The sequence below is a fragment of the Mauremys reevesii genome, linkage group 8, assembly GCF_016161935.1.
Source record: "Mauremys reevesii isolate NIE-2019 linkage group 8, ASM1616193v1, whole genome shotgun sequence".
In the NCBI taxonomy this organism is placed as follows: Eukaryota; Metazoa; Chordata; order Testudines; family Geoemydidae; genus Mauremys; species Mauremys reevesii.
In genome coordinates, this window is record NC_052630.1 from 6,995,471 (window position 1) to 7,012,880 (window position 17,410).

The window sequence follows — 17,410 nt, forward strand, 5'->3', positions numbered from 1 at the left end:
CAGGTCAGGGCTGAGGCACATCAGGAGCAGAAGACTCTTTCCCTATGGGCAGCTTATTCCATAGGCACCTGCCAAAGAGTTTCTTGCACCTTCCTCTGAACGCTGGTACTGGCCACTAGCAAGAGCCCAGACTTGATGGGCCAAGGATCTGATACAGTATGGCGTCCCCACATGGGCAGTGCAAATGGGCGAAGCTTGCACTGCCACTGTCTGTGTTTCATCTTCTCTATCAATCAACAGAGGACTGCAGCTTTCAGACATGTCTCACAACGAGCACTGAAGCCCCTTAAAGAAATGTAAAGTTAAGAAGCGCGTTCTACCTCACCAGCACATGTGGAATCCCCATTGCTGCTCATGGGTGTCAGATGCATGTATGGAGGAAACAATGAATCACTAATGGCTGAGCTCATGTCTAGTGCTTCTCCACCCCACCCCATCCTCTGGCCTGACCAGAGAAGCCGAGCTGCAGTCATGCAACTGGAGATGGTGCCTGGCTGAGACATCTAACTACACCTATCTGCCAGATTCTGGCAGCTGAAGGAGTTATTTGGAAGGATCTCATGGTACAGGTCACAAAGCATATTCCTAACCTCACTTTCCATAAACCTGCTCTGAGCCATGCCTTTGAAAAGGGTGTCTCATTATGGCAAGAAGGCAGACATATAATTTTGCAATGTGAGTGTCACCTCAGAGCATAAGACTATATGGAAAAACCAAAATCCTTTCTTAAGCTCCTTCCATACAGGAAAAATACGGTCAGAGCAGAAGTGGGGCTGGAACACCACAAAGTTTATGGTAAATTGTCTCCCCTGCTAGGTGCATCAAGGTACCAAATCACTGACAGGAGTTTTGCAAGCCTGCCTTTCCCATCTCCAGGGTGGAGAGAAAAAAGCAGCGATGCTCCTTGCATGCATTTGAGGTCAGGGGTGCTGGCACAATTTTTATAGTGGGGGGTTCTGTGAACCATTGAACCAAACTGTAAATCCTGTATATAATGGAAACCACTTCAAGCCAGGGGGTGCAGCAGCATCCCCCGCATCCCTCGTTCCAGCACCTGTGTTTGAGGTCTCCTGACATTTTGCAGAAGCACTGGCACAAGGATTTCTTTGACCATTTACAAGTTGCAAAGTGCTAAAGGAAAAGGCAGCTGGTGCCATCTGCAGAATGCACCATGTGCTATGTATCGGGCCACATCCTCAGAGGGTGGAAATTGCCATAGCCCCATTGACTTCACTGGCGCGACATTGATTTACATTAACTGGGTCCCTGGCCACTGACCGCACATAGCCCCATAAAGCTGTTTTGCGCCAAAGTTCAGCACAGAACTGCTGCTTTAGCACATATAGCCCGTGGCTCTTGTTTACAATGGTCTCGGCAGAGTGAGAAGTGGCCACAACTTCGCTAATGCTTGAGGATAATGCTCTTGCACATGGCTTACTGCAGGGCTGCCCAGAGGGGGGGGCAAGAGGGGCAATTTGCCCCGGGTCCTGCCGGGGCCCCCATGAGAGTTTTTCAGGGCCCCTGGAGTGGGGTCCTTCACCCGCTCTGGGGGGCCCGGAAAACTCTTGCAGGGCCCAGGCCTCCGGAGCTTCTTCTGCTCCCGGTCTTCGCCGCGGGGGGTCCTTCTGCTCCGGGGTGGAAGGACCCCCCGCCGGCGAATTACCGCCAAAGTGGGACCCGCCGCCAAAATGCAGCCGGGTCTTCGGCGGTAATTCGGCGGTGGGGGGCCATTTCCGTTCCGGGACTCGCCGCCGAAGTGCCCTGAAGACCCGCGGCGGGGGCCCCCTGCTGCTGAATTACTGCCGAAGACCCGGCTGCACCGCCGAAGACCCCAAGCCCCCGGAATCCTCTGGGCAGCCCTGGCTCACTGAACTGTCCTACTGTTGGTGCTAGTGGGGAGGCCTAACCTGGGGTGCTTCTCCTGGCATTTAAAATGTCCCTATATAAACCAAACAACGCTCCTCCCATGCATTGGATGCCTGATGCCCCCTATGGAATAATGGCCTCAGGTACAACCTCGCTTCTACAGACTGAATCCTGAGGATTGAGTCCTTATGTGGACATCACTCTCTCTGATTTCACTGGGAAGCCGCAGATGAAGGCCCTCAGGGTTTGACTCTATGCGCCAGCGCCTCCACGGCTGTACCTCAGTGTGCTCCCTGGCTTGACACAACCTGCTCTTGGTGCCAAATTGGCCCTGACAATCCCTTTGAAATGATTTGGGATTCATTTCTGCCGTGGTGGGAATGCAGTCGAATTCTCGACAGCCAGGCCCCCAGCCCTGCAGCTTACCATCGGGCTATTGCAGTACGTTGGCCTGTCCCTGCAGCTTACAATAGTGCATGTTTTGCATCAAGAATGTTTTCTGTAAAGCTCCGCTTCATGCTCCAGCTTTTCTGACTGTAAATAATTGACCATCACACACCCAGAAGGAGACAGGGGTGGGAGGTGGCTAACCCAGGCCTATGATGAAGGTTGGGTTTGGGGAAGGGCAGAGCAGTGTGCAGCATTGTCCTCTGCCATTGGTGACACTGTATAACTCTCTTTAAAATAAATAAATAAATAAATAGGGATTTCCTAACTTGTGGTCAAAAGGAGAAGTTTATCCCGGAATGCGAGGGCAGCAGAGAACAGTTGAAGACGGCTCAGCAGCGCTTTCCAGTCCAGCCTTCTCCATTCTACTCGGGAGGATCCATTGAGCTGAAGCACTTGTTCCTTCACCTGCATCACAGCATACCTGACCTGTGCTGAAGAGGCACCTGCAGCCCAGGGGAGATGGAGCCTGCCATCCTGGTGCTTCTGGTGGCAGCTGGCATCTGGCATGGTAGGTCTGACAGCACCAACTGCACTGAGCCAATGTGAGCCCGTGGCAGCTGGAAAGCAGTGGCATGTAGGATGTGGCTAGAGAGATACTTGCATGTTGGGGACACTCTTTCTGCACAACCCACAGGTAATTGTGCAGAACAGGAGGGATCCCAAGCTCCCTGGTCAGCGTTTGCTCCATCCTTTCTCCAGCAAACTCCCATTAAAGTCACTGGGCCAGATTTTTAAAGCTTTTTTAGGACTCTAAAGATGCAGATAGATGCCGAGTGGGGTTTGCAAAAGCACTCGAGCACCTAACGGCTTCAGAAACACCTTTAAAAACCTGGCCCTGAGAGCTCTGCCTGAGTCAGGATGGAACTCAGCAAGGTGCTTTGGGTATGGCGCAAAGAGCATGCAGCCCTGAGCCCAAAAGGGAGCGCAGCACTCACGATCACACCCCCTGCCAAGCAAGGGGGGCCGGGCTGAAGCGGTAAAGCCCCTCATTCAGCAGACTGTTGCAATGGTGGGAGAGTTAACAGGCGGCCCCTACGACACAGACGGAATAGGCAAGGGGTAGTTTGCCTTGCAGACTCATTATGGCTCATTTATAGCACTGGGCACAAGAGAGAGACTATGCGCTAAGAGCAACATGCCAACATTATCAGGGATTTTCAGGACGATTTGAGGCTCCTAGGGCCAAAGGTATTTAGGGGCCTAAAGATGCAGAGAGGCACCAAGTGGAGTTTACAGATCAGGTTACGCATCTAACTCCCTTGACTTTTTTTCTGTCTGTACAGCGCCTCGCACGGGGGTCCCGGTCCCTGACGAGGGGTCCGAGATGCTCTGAGAATCCAGATAATAAATAACAACAGGAGTTAGGCACCTAACGTACTTAGGCAGCTTTGTAAATGCGTCTAGGTGCCAATCTGCCTGTATCAATCTGGTCCCTTGTGTCCCAGCTGTTAGAGCAAAGAGTTAGGAACCGATAGAGCCCCAGGACAGATCTCAGTTAAGCTGTGCGCTTGTTCTAGTAGTAACACCGGTACCGTTGTTTTGAACCTATAGACACGCTAAGTGTTATTGGATAAGCATGGACAAGCCTTGGTGGGTTTTTTCCCTCTTGGGAAGGCTGTGTAAAAAGCAGGCTCCTCAGTGAAAATCAGGTGCTGCATCTGAGGGGCGCTTATTCTCAACTCAGTCCCCCTCCGCTCAAGAGCACCAGCGATTCGTTGCTATGAGGATGTGGGAGAACCAGCGGACTAGCCTGCCCTGGTTCCTGCAGATGCACTGTAACCTACGCAGGGGCTAGGGTATTGCGATGCTGTGTCAGCTTGTGTTTGAGGGTTGCAGCCCTTTGGTGATGCTGGTGGTACATATAGATTAGATGCTCTCGTGCCTTATGACCCAGTGTTTCCACCTCCAGCTGTCTAGTGCCACGTTTCTTGCTCCATTATAATCTATTCCCATGGCAGCAACGTCTTTTCCGACAGTTTTTTTTAATGTCATCTCTTCTCCTTCCCTTTTCTGTCTTGCACCAAGTGGGATCCAGTCAAAGGCTTGTCTAGGAATACTGGGTTTTTTATATCCCTACAACATGCCAAAGCCACTTCAGCCTGCTTTCTCCAGCCGCTGTGAATACAGACGAATAAGGGCTTGGCCAAGCGTATTGTTAAGCCTTTCAGTGGAATGGGAGCGGAATACAGCAAAGTCTGGTCTGTCTAGTCTGATTTGGATGCTATACCCGTTCCACGTCACTATCTCTTTTCAATCCTCCAAGAGAAGCATGCAGGATTCTCCAGCCCAGATTGGACATTTGCAAAATAAAGTATGGAAAGGGGGCCCCTCTGGAAACTGAGTGTTTTCTGGTTTTGCATCTCAAGCAATGGTGACATTGTGGGAGAGGTTCCCTCCCCAGCTCCCCTCTCCTGCTGCGCCCACTCCTTTAAGGAATTGTGCAGTTCCTCCATGAAACTGAGGACCTGGGACTGTTCCAGGAAGACGGAATGGCTGGGAACCCTGGGCAGGATGGGATCTTGGATAATGGGGACTAGACAGTTACCGGGGAGACACAAGGTTTCCTGGAGCCTAGAGAACTCTGTCAGGATCCCCACTGGAAACATGGACACGTTTACAATGTAGAGCCACATTCAGGGGGTCCATAGCATTAGGGTTGCTGGTGTTTCCCTACTGAGTTGCCCCATGAAACCTTTGACAGCTGAGTTTTATCACAGTTATTCAGAAATCCCACAGCACCAAGACTCTTGAAGCATCCCAAGGTTTGCGTGCAGCAGCATTATCCCTGCATAAGTCTCCAGTGGGTTGTATTTTGTTTTCTGTCTGAATTTGATTAACCTGTTTCTTGACTCCTTAGCTGTTTCTTTTGGCATTGCTGTGTTTCCCCCTGCTAGGTCATGGTACATGGGTCCCAGATATGCTATGTTTCTTTTATAACGTTGGGCCCAGTTCCCAAACGTGGCATCCCTGCCCCCAGATCAAATAGGCTGGCCAAATCCCACATCAGCTGCCCAACTCGCATGCAGGGGTTGGTTGTTTGCATATCCAAGTGTGGGATCTGGGCACCCTTTTAAGGCGCCTGTGTTTGAAGATTGGGCTGACCGCTCCAAAGGAGTTAGGCTTCTAACGTCTGTTCATTTCATTGGATGTTAGGAAACTAAATAGAAGTTAGAAGCTTAACTCCTTCAGAACATTCAGCCCTTTGACTCCTTGCATGCTGGGATGTGTTTACCAAGGGTCTACACCATTTTCCAGGGGGTCCTAACAAAGGCATGGAGTGCCACTTCACTGGGCATCCCCACAGGACACTGAGGGATGGAATGTGGGCTATGCTCCAGTAGGGACACAGATGTAAGATTATTCCTGATTCTGGAGGCTTCCTGGCTATTAGAATAATATGGACTGGACAGCTGGGATGTGTGTGAGAGAGAGAGATTGGGCACTGAAGGATGCTGCAGTTGACTCTGGTTAGTTAGTGCCTCGGTAATTGCATCTAATGCAGGACACTGAGCCATCAGGCCCCAGGCCCTTTCAATTTCCAACACCTGGTTTAAGTCCTGCTGACCTCTGTGTGAGCCTGGGGGACGGCGCTGGGTCTCCATCCATTCTCAGGCTGGATACCAGCATCTGCCTCTGAGCTTACAGTCCCCGGGAAAACAAGTTTCAAAAAGAACAAGCAGCTCCGGCCAGATGAAGGGGTCTGGCTAATTGTCGTGGCTGGGATAGTAGGGGGGGATGGGCCTCATCCTGCAACTGGAGGTCATTGTTACACAACCGCGGTGTGGTGAAGCCAATGGCCAGCAGTTACTGACAACAATGAGGAAGTTGGTGGGTGACACTCTCTAGCTTCGTGTGAGATTGCATTCTGGTCAGCGGGAGAACAGAAGCCTGAGCCAGAGCTCCTGCCACGTTACCGAGGGGGAGGGGGCTGATTTACTGTCCTAATGCGTCTCACCAGCCACTCCGCTCACACTCGGGCACTGGCCCTGATGCAGGTCTTATCTGCTTTCATCAAAGCTAGCTCAGGTATGTCTACATGTGCTGTGATCACACCTCCCCACTGCAGTGTAGACATTTCCTTAATACTAATGGCCAATGCTAAGTGTACCAAGCAAACCAGTTAGGTGATACAGAGACAGCAAGGCACACTGATGGCTGGACGAGAAACCGACATAAGAGCAGATCTACTCCCATACCCTCATACAGAGCTCTAGCACAGAAGGGAGCAGGAAACTATAGCTATATGGAAAATATGGTTTCAAAAGGATTGTAAGATATTTCCTTCTCTGCTTGGGAATAAATGCGTTTTTTCCTGTTTCTGTAAGAAGTCAAAAAACAGCAAGAAAAAGTTCAAGAGGAAGAAATGTCAAATATTCCATATCTCGTCCTTTCCGATTTCTCATACGTGTAGCTCTGTCGGAGTCTGCTCGTTGAGTTAGACCACGTCTACACTAAGAGCACTTTGCCAGTATAGGAAGGGTTTTTAAACTTGAGTGTATGTTCCTTTAAGATCTGGGGAAGGGGTTAGTATCTGAGGAAAAGCAGAAGTGGGAGAATAGCCAGCTCCTGGAAGGGGCTTGCTGTGTATTGGGGGGGAAGCCAACCCCCTCAGAGCACAGAGAGCCATTTGCAATGTGTTTCCTGTCCCCTGAAAGAAAACCTGTCATGAGGATGTTACTGCAGCTTTTTCCCCATAAGGCACTGATTCATTTTTCACTTCCCCCATCTCCATAAATACAGGCAGTGACTAAAAGAACTCGCTGACAAGACAAAAAAAATGTGTGTTTCTCTGACAGCGATGGCTGAAGGACGTTCCAGGTTCCCCTTTGCTCAAACTGATGAAGGAGTTAGTTCCACAATGTCTCTTAAAGGCAAATGGGGCAACTCAAAAAATTCAGGCCTGAAGTCTGACCCATTGCAAAATGGTGATCATTGGGCTCGGACAGGGGTCGACAACCTTTCAGAAGTGCTGTACTGAGTCTTCAGTTATTCACTCTCATTTAGGGTTTCGTGCACCAGCAATACATTTTAATGTTTTTAGACGGTCTTTCTCTGTACGTCTATAATATATAACTAAACTATTGTTGTATGTAAAGTAAATAAGGTTTTTAAAATGTTTAAGAAGCTTCATTTAAAATTAAATTAAAACGCAGATCTTATCAGTTTAGTGCAATGGTTCTTAACCTGGGGTGCGAGACATGCGAGGTTTTTTTAGAAGGTAAATCGTCGAAAACACAAATTAAGCACAGGCACGTAAGTACAACTACTTGGTTTAATCAAACCCATGTATTTATTAACATTATACATTTTTAACAATTACTGTAATATACAAAGTTTTCAACTTTTTAAGCTAATTGTAGTGTAATTTTTTATAAGGGGCACGAGAACATATTCTGAGAACTCCAGACCATCAGCAGGCTGAGCAGGGCCGGGTGTAGTGTATTAAATTTCTCCCCATAGGAATGTGCTACTTACGGTGTACTACTTACGGCTGCCAGTGCTGGTGCTCCGCAACTAGCACATTCCTACGGGGAGAAATTTAATGCAGCGGGCTGAGCAGCTCAGCCCACCGCCGGTCTGGGGATCCGTCTGCTGGCTCCTGCCAGCCCGGGTCTCGGCCGCCGATCCCACTCAGCCCGCTACTGGCCTGGGGTTCCATTCACCCAGGCCGGCAGCGGGCTGAGCAGGGGCAGTGGCCAGGACCCCGGCTGGCAGCAGTGTGCCAGTAAAAATCAGCTAGTGTGCCGCCTTTGGCACGTGTGCTGCAGGTTGCCGACCCCTGTGCTAGGAGATCATGTGGCCCAGTGCATAAGTGCAGGACTGTGAGTTAGGAGGACTGGGTTCCACCACTGGCCCTGCCAATCACTCACTGTTTGACCTTGGCTAAGTCACTTAACTGCTCTGTGCCTCAGTTTCCCCATCTGTAAAATGGGAATAATACTACTTCCCTTTATACAATTCTTTGAGTACTAAGGATAAAGTTCTATCAAATTTGGGTAGTTATCTGGCCTCTATCACCATAGTATCTGAGTAGTTATATAGGTACTATGTATGATTTTGTAATTTTCAAAATCCATTACTCCGCCACCAAGAAATTAAAGTTTTCCCAAAAGTTTTTGATACAAAATCAGTGCTTTGAACTCTTTCAATTGGCTCTGCACAAAATAGTTTGGCACATTTCTTTCCTGTTCTGTTCTGATGTTAGCACTTATGTAGTACACAGAAAGAAGTAAACAGAAGAAAATTGCATTGATTGCTGCTGGATTAAAAATACAGGAGTAAGATTATGTCCCAACACAATTTGCATCATGTGCTTACAGCTCCACAGTGAAATTTACAGCCAAATAAATCCTGATCTATAGGAAAAGAACAACTTCTAAGACAGTAAAACAAAGAAACTCCGGAGCCTGGATTAATCAGCGCAAAAGAGTGGATTTTGCCACCTAAGGCTCTCAATGTTCTGACATCAGATACCCATCCTAGCCTAAAATTCAGGCCATCGGAGAAGTAATTAAAATAAAAAGCCCAGCCAACCAAATCAGCCTAGAATCTCTGCTATGTGTATGAAATGAACCAAAACTCCAGTTCTGACCAGCCAGCCCAGTCTTTATGACAATTCTTCCTATTGCCCTTGCTAAGATATTCCCTGCAAGGTGAGATGAGATCTCACCAGTTTATCTGTACGGCACATCAGTTGCTCACCCATCCTCTCTTTCTTGTTTGCAGGCTCGGCATCTCTGACACTCGACCCTAATGTCACCGCCATGATTGTGAACAAGGGAGCCCCTGTGAACTTGCGCTGCTCTGGGGATTTCAGCGTGGAATGGGTCAGCACAAGACACAATAGGATCGTGAACTCCACTGGCACTACCAGCACTCTCAGTATTACCAGTGCCAGTTACAGGGACACCGGCACCTATCAGTGCGCTTATACCAACAGCAGTGACATGGAGCGAGCATCCGTCCATCTCTTTGTGAGAGGTAGCTAATGCCATTCCTTCACGTACTGTCACACTCGTTTAAGGGTTGTCTGCAAAGGATAGTTTTACCTGTTACACCGATATAATTACCAGTTACACCAATACCATTATGCCAGTATAACCCCCTCCCCCCACTATGGGCGCTCTCATTCCCCCTTAAGGAGACAATGTGGCCTCATGGATAAAGCACTAGACTGGGCCTCAGAAGGCCTGGAGTCAATATTCTTGGCCTCCCACTGGTTTGCTAGATGAGCTGGGAAAGTCATGTCACTGCTCCGTGCCTCAGATTTCCCTTCTGTAAAATGGGGATCATGTAGGGTGATCAGACAGCAAATGTGAAAAATCGGGACAGAGGGTGGGGGGTAATAGGCGCCTATACAAAAAAAAGACCCAAAAATCAGGACTGTCCCTATAAAATTGGGACATCTGGTCATCCTAGGATCATGATACTGCCTTCCTTTGTAAAGTGCCTAGAGATCTGTGGATGAAAAATGCTATGTAAGAGCTGGATATTCCAGATAAGAGCTACTCCGGAATTAGAGTGGCTTTCTTTATTTGTTTTGCTTAAACCCCTTCCAAAACAGCATAAGTTAAACCAGAAGGTTCTCTTATGCCGGAACATATACTGGAGAGACTTCGCTGGGACCTAGACTAATATAGTATGCATTTAAATTCACACCTTATATCATTATAACGTTCTTGTGTAGGCAGGCTTTGCTTACTGCTTCTAGTACATTCCTCTAGTGCAGCGTTTCTCAACTGTTTTGGTATTGGGGACCAGCTTGCTGCCTTCCTAAACTGTGTCAGGGGAAATCTCAGGGACCGGCACTGGTCTTTGGATCAGTTGTTAAGAAACATTGTCTAGTGCACACACTGGGGATTGTCACCTGGCTTCTGCTGAATATACACTGCCAGGCATAGGGTTTGCTATTTGGGGTGCTGTGATGACGTCACGGACAGAAATCCACGGTGCTCTGCTCCCACCATTCCGTGAAGGCATGCAGCAGATCACCCCCTAGTGTAATATTGTGCCTGTGAAACGGTTGTCCTAATGGTTTCAGTAACAAGGGCTTACCAATGTGATTAATGGAAACCCCATAGACAGACTCCTCATTAGCCAATCAGCTAGCATCTTCAAGCTTAGCCTTTTTATTAATAAAACCAGCAGCCCCAGTTGAAAGGTAATTTTCACTGAGTGCCTGGTGCTTCTCTAACTGTCCCTCTCAGTCTCTGTCTCACACATGCCATCACACCTGTACTCGTGCTACAAATTATGTCCCCTCTCCTTAGGTATCATAGGCTGCCCCTGTCGTGCCAAATGAGCTATAAAGAACTAATGAGCCATAGGGTTATCAATAGGAGCGGGCCTTTCAGTGCTATAGCTGTTTAATGCAAGGCAGACAGAAGGCTGAACCTACACTGAAATGTACCTGCTGGAAACCCATCCCAAGTGTATACGCTTTGCTTGATTTCACTCTCTGGCTTGTCTTATTCCATTGATAGATCCCGAGAAGGTGTGGTATGTTCCTAGCATCAATGTCAGAGTAAGCGAAGGCCGTGATGCACAGCTGCCATGTCTGATCACTGACCCAGAGTATGGATCCAACGTTACCCTGCTGAAGGATGACAATTCTCCAGTCTTACCAGGGACCGAGTTTTCTTTCAGCCCTCGGGATGGAGTAACCATATACAGTGTGCAGCAAGCTCATAAAGGATATTACATGTGTGGGGCCCTGATCAACGGAAAAGTGAAGAGGTCATCGAAAATCCGATTGATTGTTCCGAAAGGTAAAGGGTTGGGTTTCTGATCACTCTTCCAGCAGTTCCCTGGGGAGGCAGCTATTGTTAACTCTGCCAGGAGCAGGTCTGGGGAGCTCGTCTGGGGAAAGGTCAGACAAGTTAGAGATGGAAATGACCTACCGGGCCACGGAGGATGGAATTTTCAAAGGAGCCTAAGGGAGTTAGGTGAACAGTTCCCACTGAAATTCAATGGGATTTGGTCACCTAATCCCCATAGACACCTTTATAAAGCAGAGCCCAAGTCCATCCCTCTACCTCTGCTGGATTGTTTGTATTGCCAGGACTTTGTCCAGTCTAGTTTTAAATGTTCCCATTGATGGGGTTCTCTGAGAGACTGTTCCACAGCCTGACAGGACCCTTTTCTCTGTACTTTGTTTAGCACTGATGTACTATTGGACAGTCCCGTGTACACTGCTGTTACTACATGAATAATTCATTTTATCAATGGATTCCTATTAATGCTGACAATACCCCTGGCACCTTGTTCCTCCACCTCCTGGCTGTTTGCATCGTGCAGATCCTTGCACATGCATCCAGCAGCCTGAAGGAAAATCTGTTCTTCCTACTGGCACACTGCAAATCCTGAGGCCTTGGTGCAGTTGTCTTGCAGATGGGCAAACAGGCAGATGGGACAGACTTTTGAGCCACCTCGTGGTGATGGCCCCGCCCTGAAAGTGGTAGTGCTGGGAGGAGTGAGGATGATGATGGTGGTGAAGGTGGTGGCAATGATGGGTGAAGGGATTAAAGTGGATGGCAGCAAGAACTAAGCAGCCAAGTCCTTGGGGATTCTTCAAGGATGCAGAGGCCTTTAAGCCCTCCTGTAACTAATTCTTGCCCCTCTCTGCCATTCTTTAGCAACGGTAAAGCCGCTCTCAGTCACGGTGGAGCAAAAAGACCATGTGCGAATACAGGGGGAAATTTTCCAGATCACCTGCAATGTAATTTCTCCTTCCCACAAGTACAACGTCAAGTGGCTCCATCCAGCTCAGAATGTAAGTTGTTTTCCTCTGTCCGTAGGGGGAATGTGATCTCTCTGGAAAATGGGGAAGGAGAAGCTGGCCAGAGTCATTCCTGACTCACAGAGTCTTCCATATGGTAGCACAGTACTGAAGCTCATGATTAGGCTGCATATTGTACACAAACGCGGGAGACCAAAGCATAGCCATCCTTTCTCTCTCTCCTTTGTTGCAGTGACAGTTTTTCCCTGGAACCTAACCCCGGCATTTACATTAATTCTTATGGGGAAATTGGATTCGTTTAACATTGTTTCGCTTAAAGTTGCATTTTTCAGGAACAGAATTACAACGTTAAGTGAGGAGTTCCTGTATTAGCACACAAAATACAGCCGTCTGTTCAGATAATGCAATGTAACTATAGCTCATAATCAAAGGGCTGACAATGACGGCAAAGAAATCTATATGCCTGTCTATGCTACAAGTATCTGCACTGACAACTTCAATTAACTGTATCTGTTTGTCGCCGCTTGTCTGCATTTTAGCCATATAAATTCTCAGACGAGGTCTAGTGGGGTAGAAAACGAGATGAAGGGCACAGTAATCACTAATTTGTTCCAAAACAAATCAGTCTAACATCCCTTCCCTATGGCTGCAGGTCACCACCACGACCAACATCAACTTTGAAGATGGGGACTATTACATTTCCGTCACCTTATACATTCCAGCGGTGACAATAGGAGACAGTGGGAGATACAGTTGTGTAGCAAACAATTCTGTGGGATCCAGTAATTCTTCAACTGTGCTCCAGGTTGTAGGTGAGAAATTCCTGAATGGGCAAGAGAAGTGAGATCATGAAATGTGTGCGCGTGTGCACACACGCACAACCTCGTCTCCCTCCCACTGCTGGGGGAAGGAGGGCTCAGATCTAAATGTGCTCCCCCGACAAGTAGAGACCAATACTTGTCGTGCTGATGGCCCCGCCCTGAAAGTGGCTTGGCAAAGGGAACAGACTAGACTCCTGGAGGATTGTCACAGTGCTCGACTCACTGCTGCAGCACCTCCTGCTGGTCATCTCCAACCCTTGGAGGGCCCTCTGCAGGCCGGTGTCCCACTGCCGCTGGCCCCCATGTCCATCCTGGACCTGGTGCCCTTTTACCCAGGGGCTGCCCCCTGGCAATACCCCCACACTCTCAGGGTCTCCCCACCCGGGGGAACCCCCAACCCTCTATACTCACCTTGCCCCAGTCATCACCAAGCCTCTGCTCCCTGGGGCAGATTGCAGTGTAAAAGCCACTCATCATAGGCCAGGGGCAGAGGTGGCTCCAGGCTCCAAGCGCGTGCCTGGGGCGGCAAGCCACCGGGGGGCGGCCTGCCGGTCACCTTGAGGGCGGCAGTCAGGCAGCCTTCGGTGGCTTGCCTGCAGGGAGTCCGCTGGTTCCACGGCTTCGGCAGCAATTCGGCCCTGCGTACGCCAAAGGCACGGGACTGGCGGATCTCCCGCAGGTGTGCCACCAAAGGCTGCCTGACTTTCTTGCTTGTGGCGGCAAAATATATAGAGCCGCCCCTGGCAAGGGGGTTGGACCAGCTGCCTCTGCCTGGGTCTGGGCCGCCCCTCTGCAGCCCTAGTACCGTTTCATGGGCCCTCACCTCGGTCTGCAGCCTGGGGCTCTGCTAGGCTGGAGCTCCCCAGCTCCCTCTGCCCTTCCCCAGCACTGCTCTGCTCTAGGTACCCTCCTCAGCTTCCCAGGCAGCCAGGTCCTCCTCTCTCCATGCAGCTAGAGAGAGTGTCTGTCCGCGCCTGGCTCACTGGCCTTTTATAGGGCCAGCTGTGGCCTGATTGGGGTGTGGCCCAGCTGCAGCTGCTTCCCCAATCAGCCTAGTAGCTGCTTTCTCCCCACCACAGCCCTCTCCAGGGCTGCTTTTAAGCCCTTCAAGGCATGGTGGGGTGGTCACCCCACCACAGGGATGCACAGGTGATACAGCTTGCTAGCATAGCCACATCACTCTTTAGCATAGCTGACTCAGCCAGTGCGTTCAGCTCCTCCCCCTTCCCAGCTATCCTGTCACCTAACCAGTTAACCTCAAGTCCTTGTCATATCAGCTGTTCCCTCCACTAGCTGGGTATGGCTCACACTTTATAGTAAGGTTCTATTTATAAAGTGTTTATGGATGGTGCATAGATGCTGTACGCCTGTTGCAGACATGAGTAGTGTAGGCCACACATGGCTATAAGAACACCAGCAGACAGTGTTAAAGATATTCATAAGCCATGGTTTAGACAACCAATTAACCTGCTGGACTCTAACAATCTCTAGCAATTGATTTGCCATCTATTAACCCTTTATAAATGGAACCTTAATATGAAGTGTGACCTGGGTACGCCCCAGCCTCTGAGAGTAGCTGAAAGCCCATCAGGAAAAGACAGCAGTGCACTGAGAGAGTGTAATTTCATTGTCCGGCGTCAGGCTGAGCTGGATCCCACCAGGAACTGGGATCAGCAAAGACTTCTCTGCGCCCAAGCCAATCCTGGTGTAAAGGCGGGCGACTATGGAGCTCAGTGGAGATGGCTGAATTCAGGCTATGTCAGGGCTAAATGTGGATGACCCTTGTCCTTCGCAGACACACCCACTGATTGGCTTTGCTCTTTTGTCCCTCAGAGAGAGGTTACGTACGTCTGTTGCCCATGCAGAACAGCAGCCATGAAGTAAAGTTGGGAGGAAATCTGGAACTGCGGGTCTTGATTGAGGCTTACCCCAGACTTAGCAATTGGAGTTGGACACATGAGAATCCTTCCCAACACTCTGTGAGCGCCCTACCCAACAACCAAATGGTCCCTGGTAACAACAGGTAGAGTATCTCCTCTCGCCTTCGTGCTCATCAGCAGAGTATTTCCAACACTGCCAGCTGGATCCTTTCCATTGGGAACAGGGTCCCCTACAGCAGACCCCTTCTAGGGGGGATTGTCTGGTAGAAAATTATTCAGTTTAAAGGGCCAAGGGGATTATCCTCCCTTATCCAGGGAGCAAGGCAGCCTTTCCTTGGGCAGCACCACAGGGGAAGTCCCCATCGCTCTCATGGGCATTTGCTACTGTCGTTCATGTTTGTTCATTTTTTGGTTGGGAGGCAAAGAAAATGCAAGTATGGGCTGAGGACAGGGTGGCTTCTCTCAATCCAAACAGACACAGCGATAAAGACAGCCATGTCTTTGTAATTCCCATGGGATGTGACGAGGCGGAGGCAGCCATACGCCTGTGTGTCTCCTATTGCATCAGCCCCTTCCGTTACCAGGGGCTGCACACCACGGATCCACACTCAGTCCACCAGCCAGAGCAACAGCCTTATCCTCCACTGTGGTCCCAGCTGACTCCAGCTGAGACCAAATTCCCTAAATGGCCTCTCCCACGTTCACTTGCACGTCAGCTCCACCTGCTGACTTCACCAGCGGCCATGGAGCCTCTCACACAGGCTGGGGGATGATGGCCAATGCTGGAGGCAGGTCAGAGGCAGATGAGATGTGGCCAGAAGCCATAGGAAAAGAGCTGGCTGGGACCTCACATGTGTCACTACACGCAGTGCCCCACAAAAGCTAGAGCCGACCCAGACCACAACAGCACATTTAAAGAACAGAACCTTCTGTTAGTTGGGAAGAACTGGCTATTTCCCCTTTTGTTTCTCAGAAACAATTACGCACCGGACGAGGAACTGGAGCATTGAACTATGGAGAGGGCCCCCGTCACTCAGAGTCAGGGTTCTAAGGGCTATATTGGGGTTCAGGAGCACTAATGGGATGGGATAGATGGTGGGGCAAGTTGAGTAATCAGGAGAAAGTCCATCTTTTCAAAATCTGTGTGGCTGGCCATTCCCGGACCTTCTCAGTTACAAACTGGAGACTGACTCTCCGCAGTGTCTGAGTTCTCTCTCCCACTGGGGAGGGCGTACTGTAACCTCTCCGGAGTTTGCTGTTTTCCAACACACTTTGTTGGGTCAGCACTATAGATAGCAAGGGAAATAGGGGAACATCACATGGGAGGCAAGCTGCTCACTTCATCTCCTGCCCCAGCCAGGGGGATGGTAAGAAGATATCGTTATGGAGGGTGTGGAGAGAAAAGTGTCCCCAACTTCTCCCCACACACATAGGGATTACAATAATGACCATCTCTCTGGGCTCAATCAAGTCATGTTTGCAAGGCTCTTTAAAATCCTTGGCTGAAGGTGCTACTATAAAAGTATCTTGCAAACTTGAATTGATTGAGTCCAGAGAAGCGGTCATATTGTAATCTCCATTTCACGGATAGAGAACCTCTTGCCGAGAGGCTAAGTGACTTGCTTATGGTCACAGAGAGAGTCAGTGGCAGAGCTAGGAACAGAACCAGAGTCCGAACTACCAATCTTTTGCTTTAGCCACTGGACTTTAACCTGTCTGGGTTGGCAACCCAGAAGTGCCAATGATATTACGTGGCAGCTGTTTACCAATTCCTGGTGCCTTTCATGTCACTGTTTACATCACAAGATGCATTCAAGGTCAGTGGAAGCTGCATGTGCTTAGCCCTTTGAAAACCAGGCCTGGAGAGGGGAAAGTGTTCATAGCACTCCAAGGCCGGCACAGCACAGGAGCAGGTGTCTAGTCCAGGCTCCTGGGTCAAGGCAGGGACAGAAGCTCCCGTGGATATGATGCTGAGATCCCTCTTGCAGGTCTCTAGAGCCCAGTCAGCTGAAGATCCAAGTCTGCATAGCACTCTCCAAACAGAACAGAGAGTAACGCTGCTGTCCTGGCCAAAATCCCCACTCTCAGAAGAACAGGTCTCCTGTCCAAGGGGAAGATTTTCATTGCCTTTCACAGGGGGTGAAGCAGCTAACGGCCATTGGTGCCACTGAAAGGCTCGATGTGGATTATTGCTAGGAACGCACTGGCGGCTGCAAATGTGCATGCTGTGGTTGCACCAGCACTGCGCAGCATTGAGAGACCTGATTGTTTTTTAATATGCAGCTTCCTTCAGTTACTTTTATTCTCTCGGGACAGGTACAACAACACGCTCTCCCTGAACCGGCTGAAAGAAGATGAAAGGGGACTGTATACATTCTATGCTGCGAATGATGCGGCCAATGCATCCGTGACCTTCAGCATCACCCTGAAATGTAAGTGCCCTGCTCTGTGCTGCTTCTCTCGTGCCGCCAAATCTGCGACGCAGCAGATGGAGACCACACAGCAGCCAACAGGCAAGGGGATGAGCGGAGATGGTTCTTGCTCTTCCTGCCAGCAAACAAGGAGCTTACAGACTTAGTTCCAGGAAGGCAGCTGGCACAGGAACAATCAAAGCAGCCACGGAGAACATCAAAGCTGCTAAATGCTGCCTCACT

General features: G+C 49.6%; 1 protein-coding gene across 3 annotated transcripts in view; it reads left to right on the plus strand.

Moving 5' to 3' along the window:
* The first annotated feature begins 2,582 nt into the window (after window positions 1-2,582).
* The window catches only part of CSF1R (colony stimulating factor 1 receptor), a 31,327-nt gene continuing 16,499 nt past the window's right edge, over window positions 2,583-17,410 (plus strand). For 2 of the 3 annotated variants that reach the window (XM_039485218.1, XM_039485219.1), the window contains exons 1-7: window positions 2,584-2,824; window positions 9,043-9,297; window positions 10,800-11,084; window positions 11,952-12,088; window positions 12,708-12,867; window positions 14,710-14,899; window positions 17,073-17,188. In XM_039485218.1, coding sequence (XP_039341152.1) covers window positions 2,776-2,824; window positions 9,043-9,297; window positions 10,800-11,084; window positions 11,952-12,088; window positions 12,708-12,867; window positions 14,710-14,899; window positions 17,073-17,188 — 1,192 coding nt within the window. In that variant the 5' untranslated portion in view covers window positions 2,584-2,775. Of the gene's footprint in view, window positions 2,825-9,042; window positions 9,298-10,799; window positions 11,085-11,951; window positions 12,089-12,707; window positions 12,868-14,709; window positions 14,900-17,072; window positions 17,189-17,410 lie in introns of all 3 variants that reach the window. The other variant, XM_039485220.1, reaches the window with a different exon arrangement.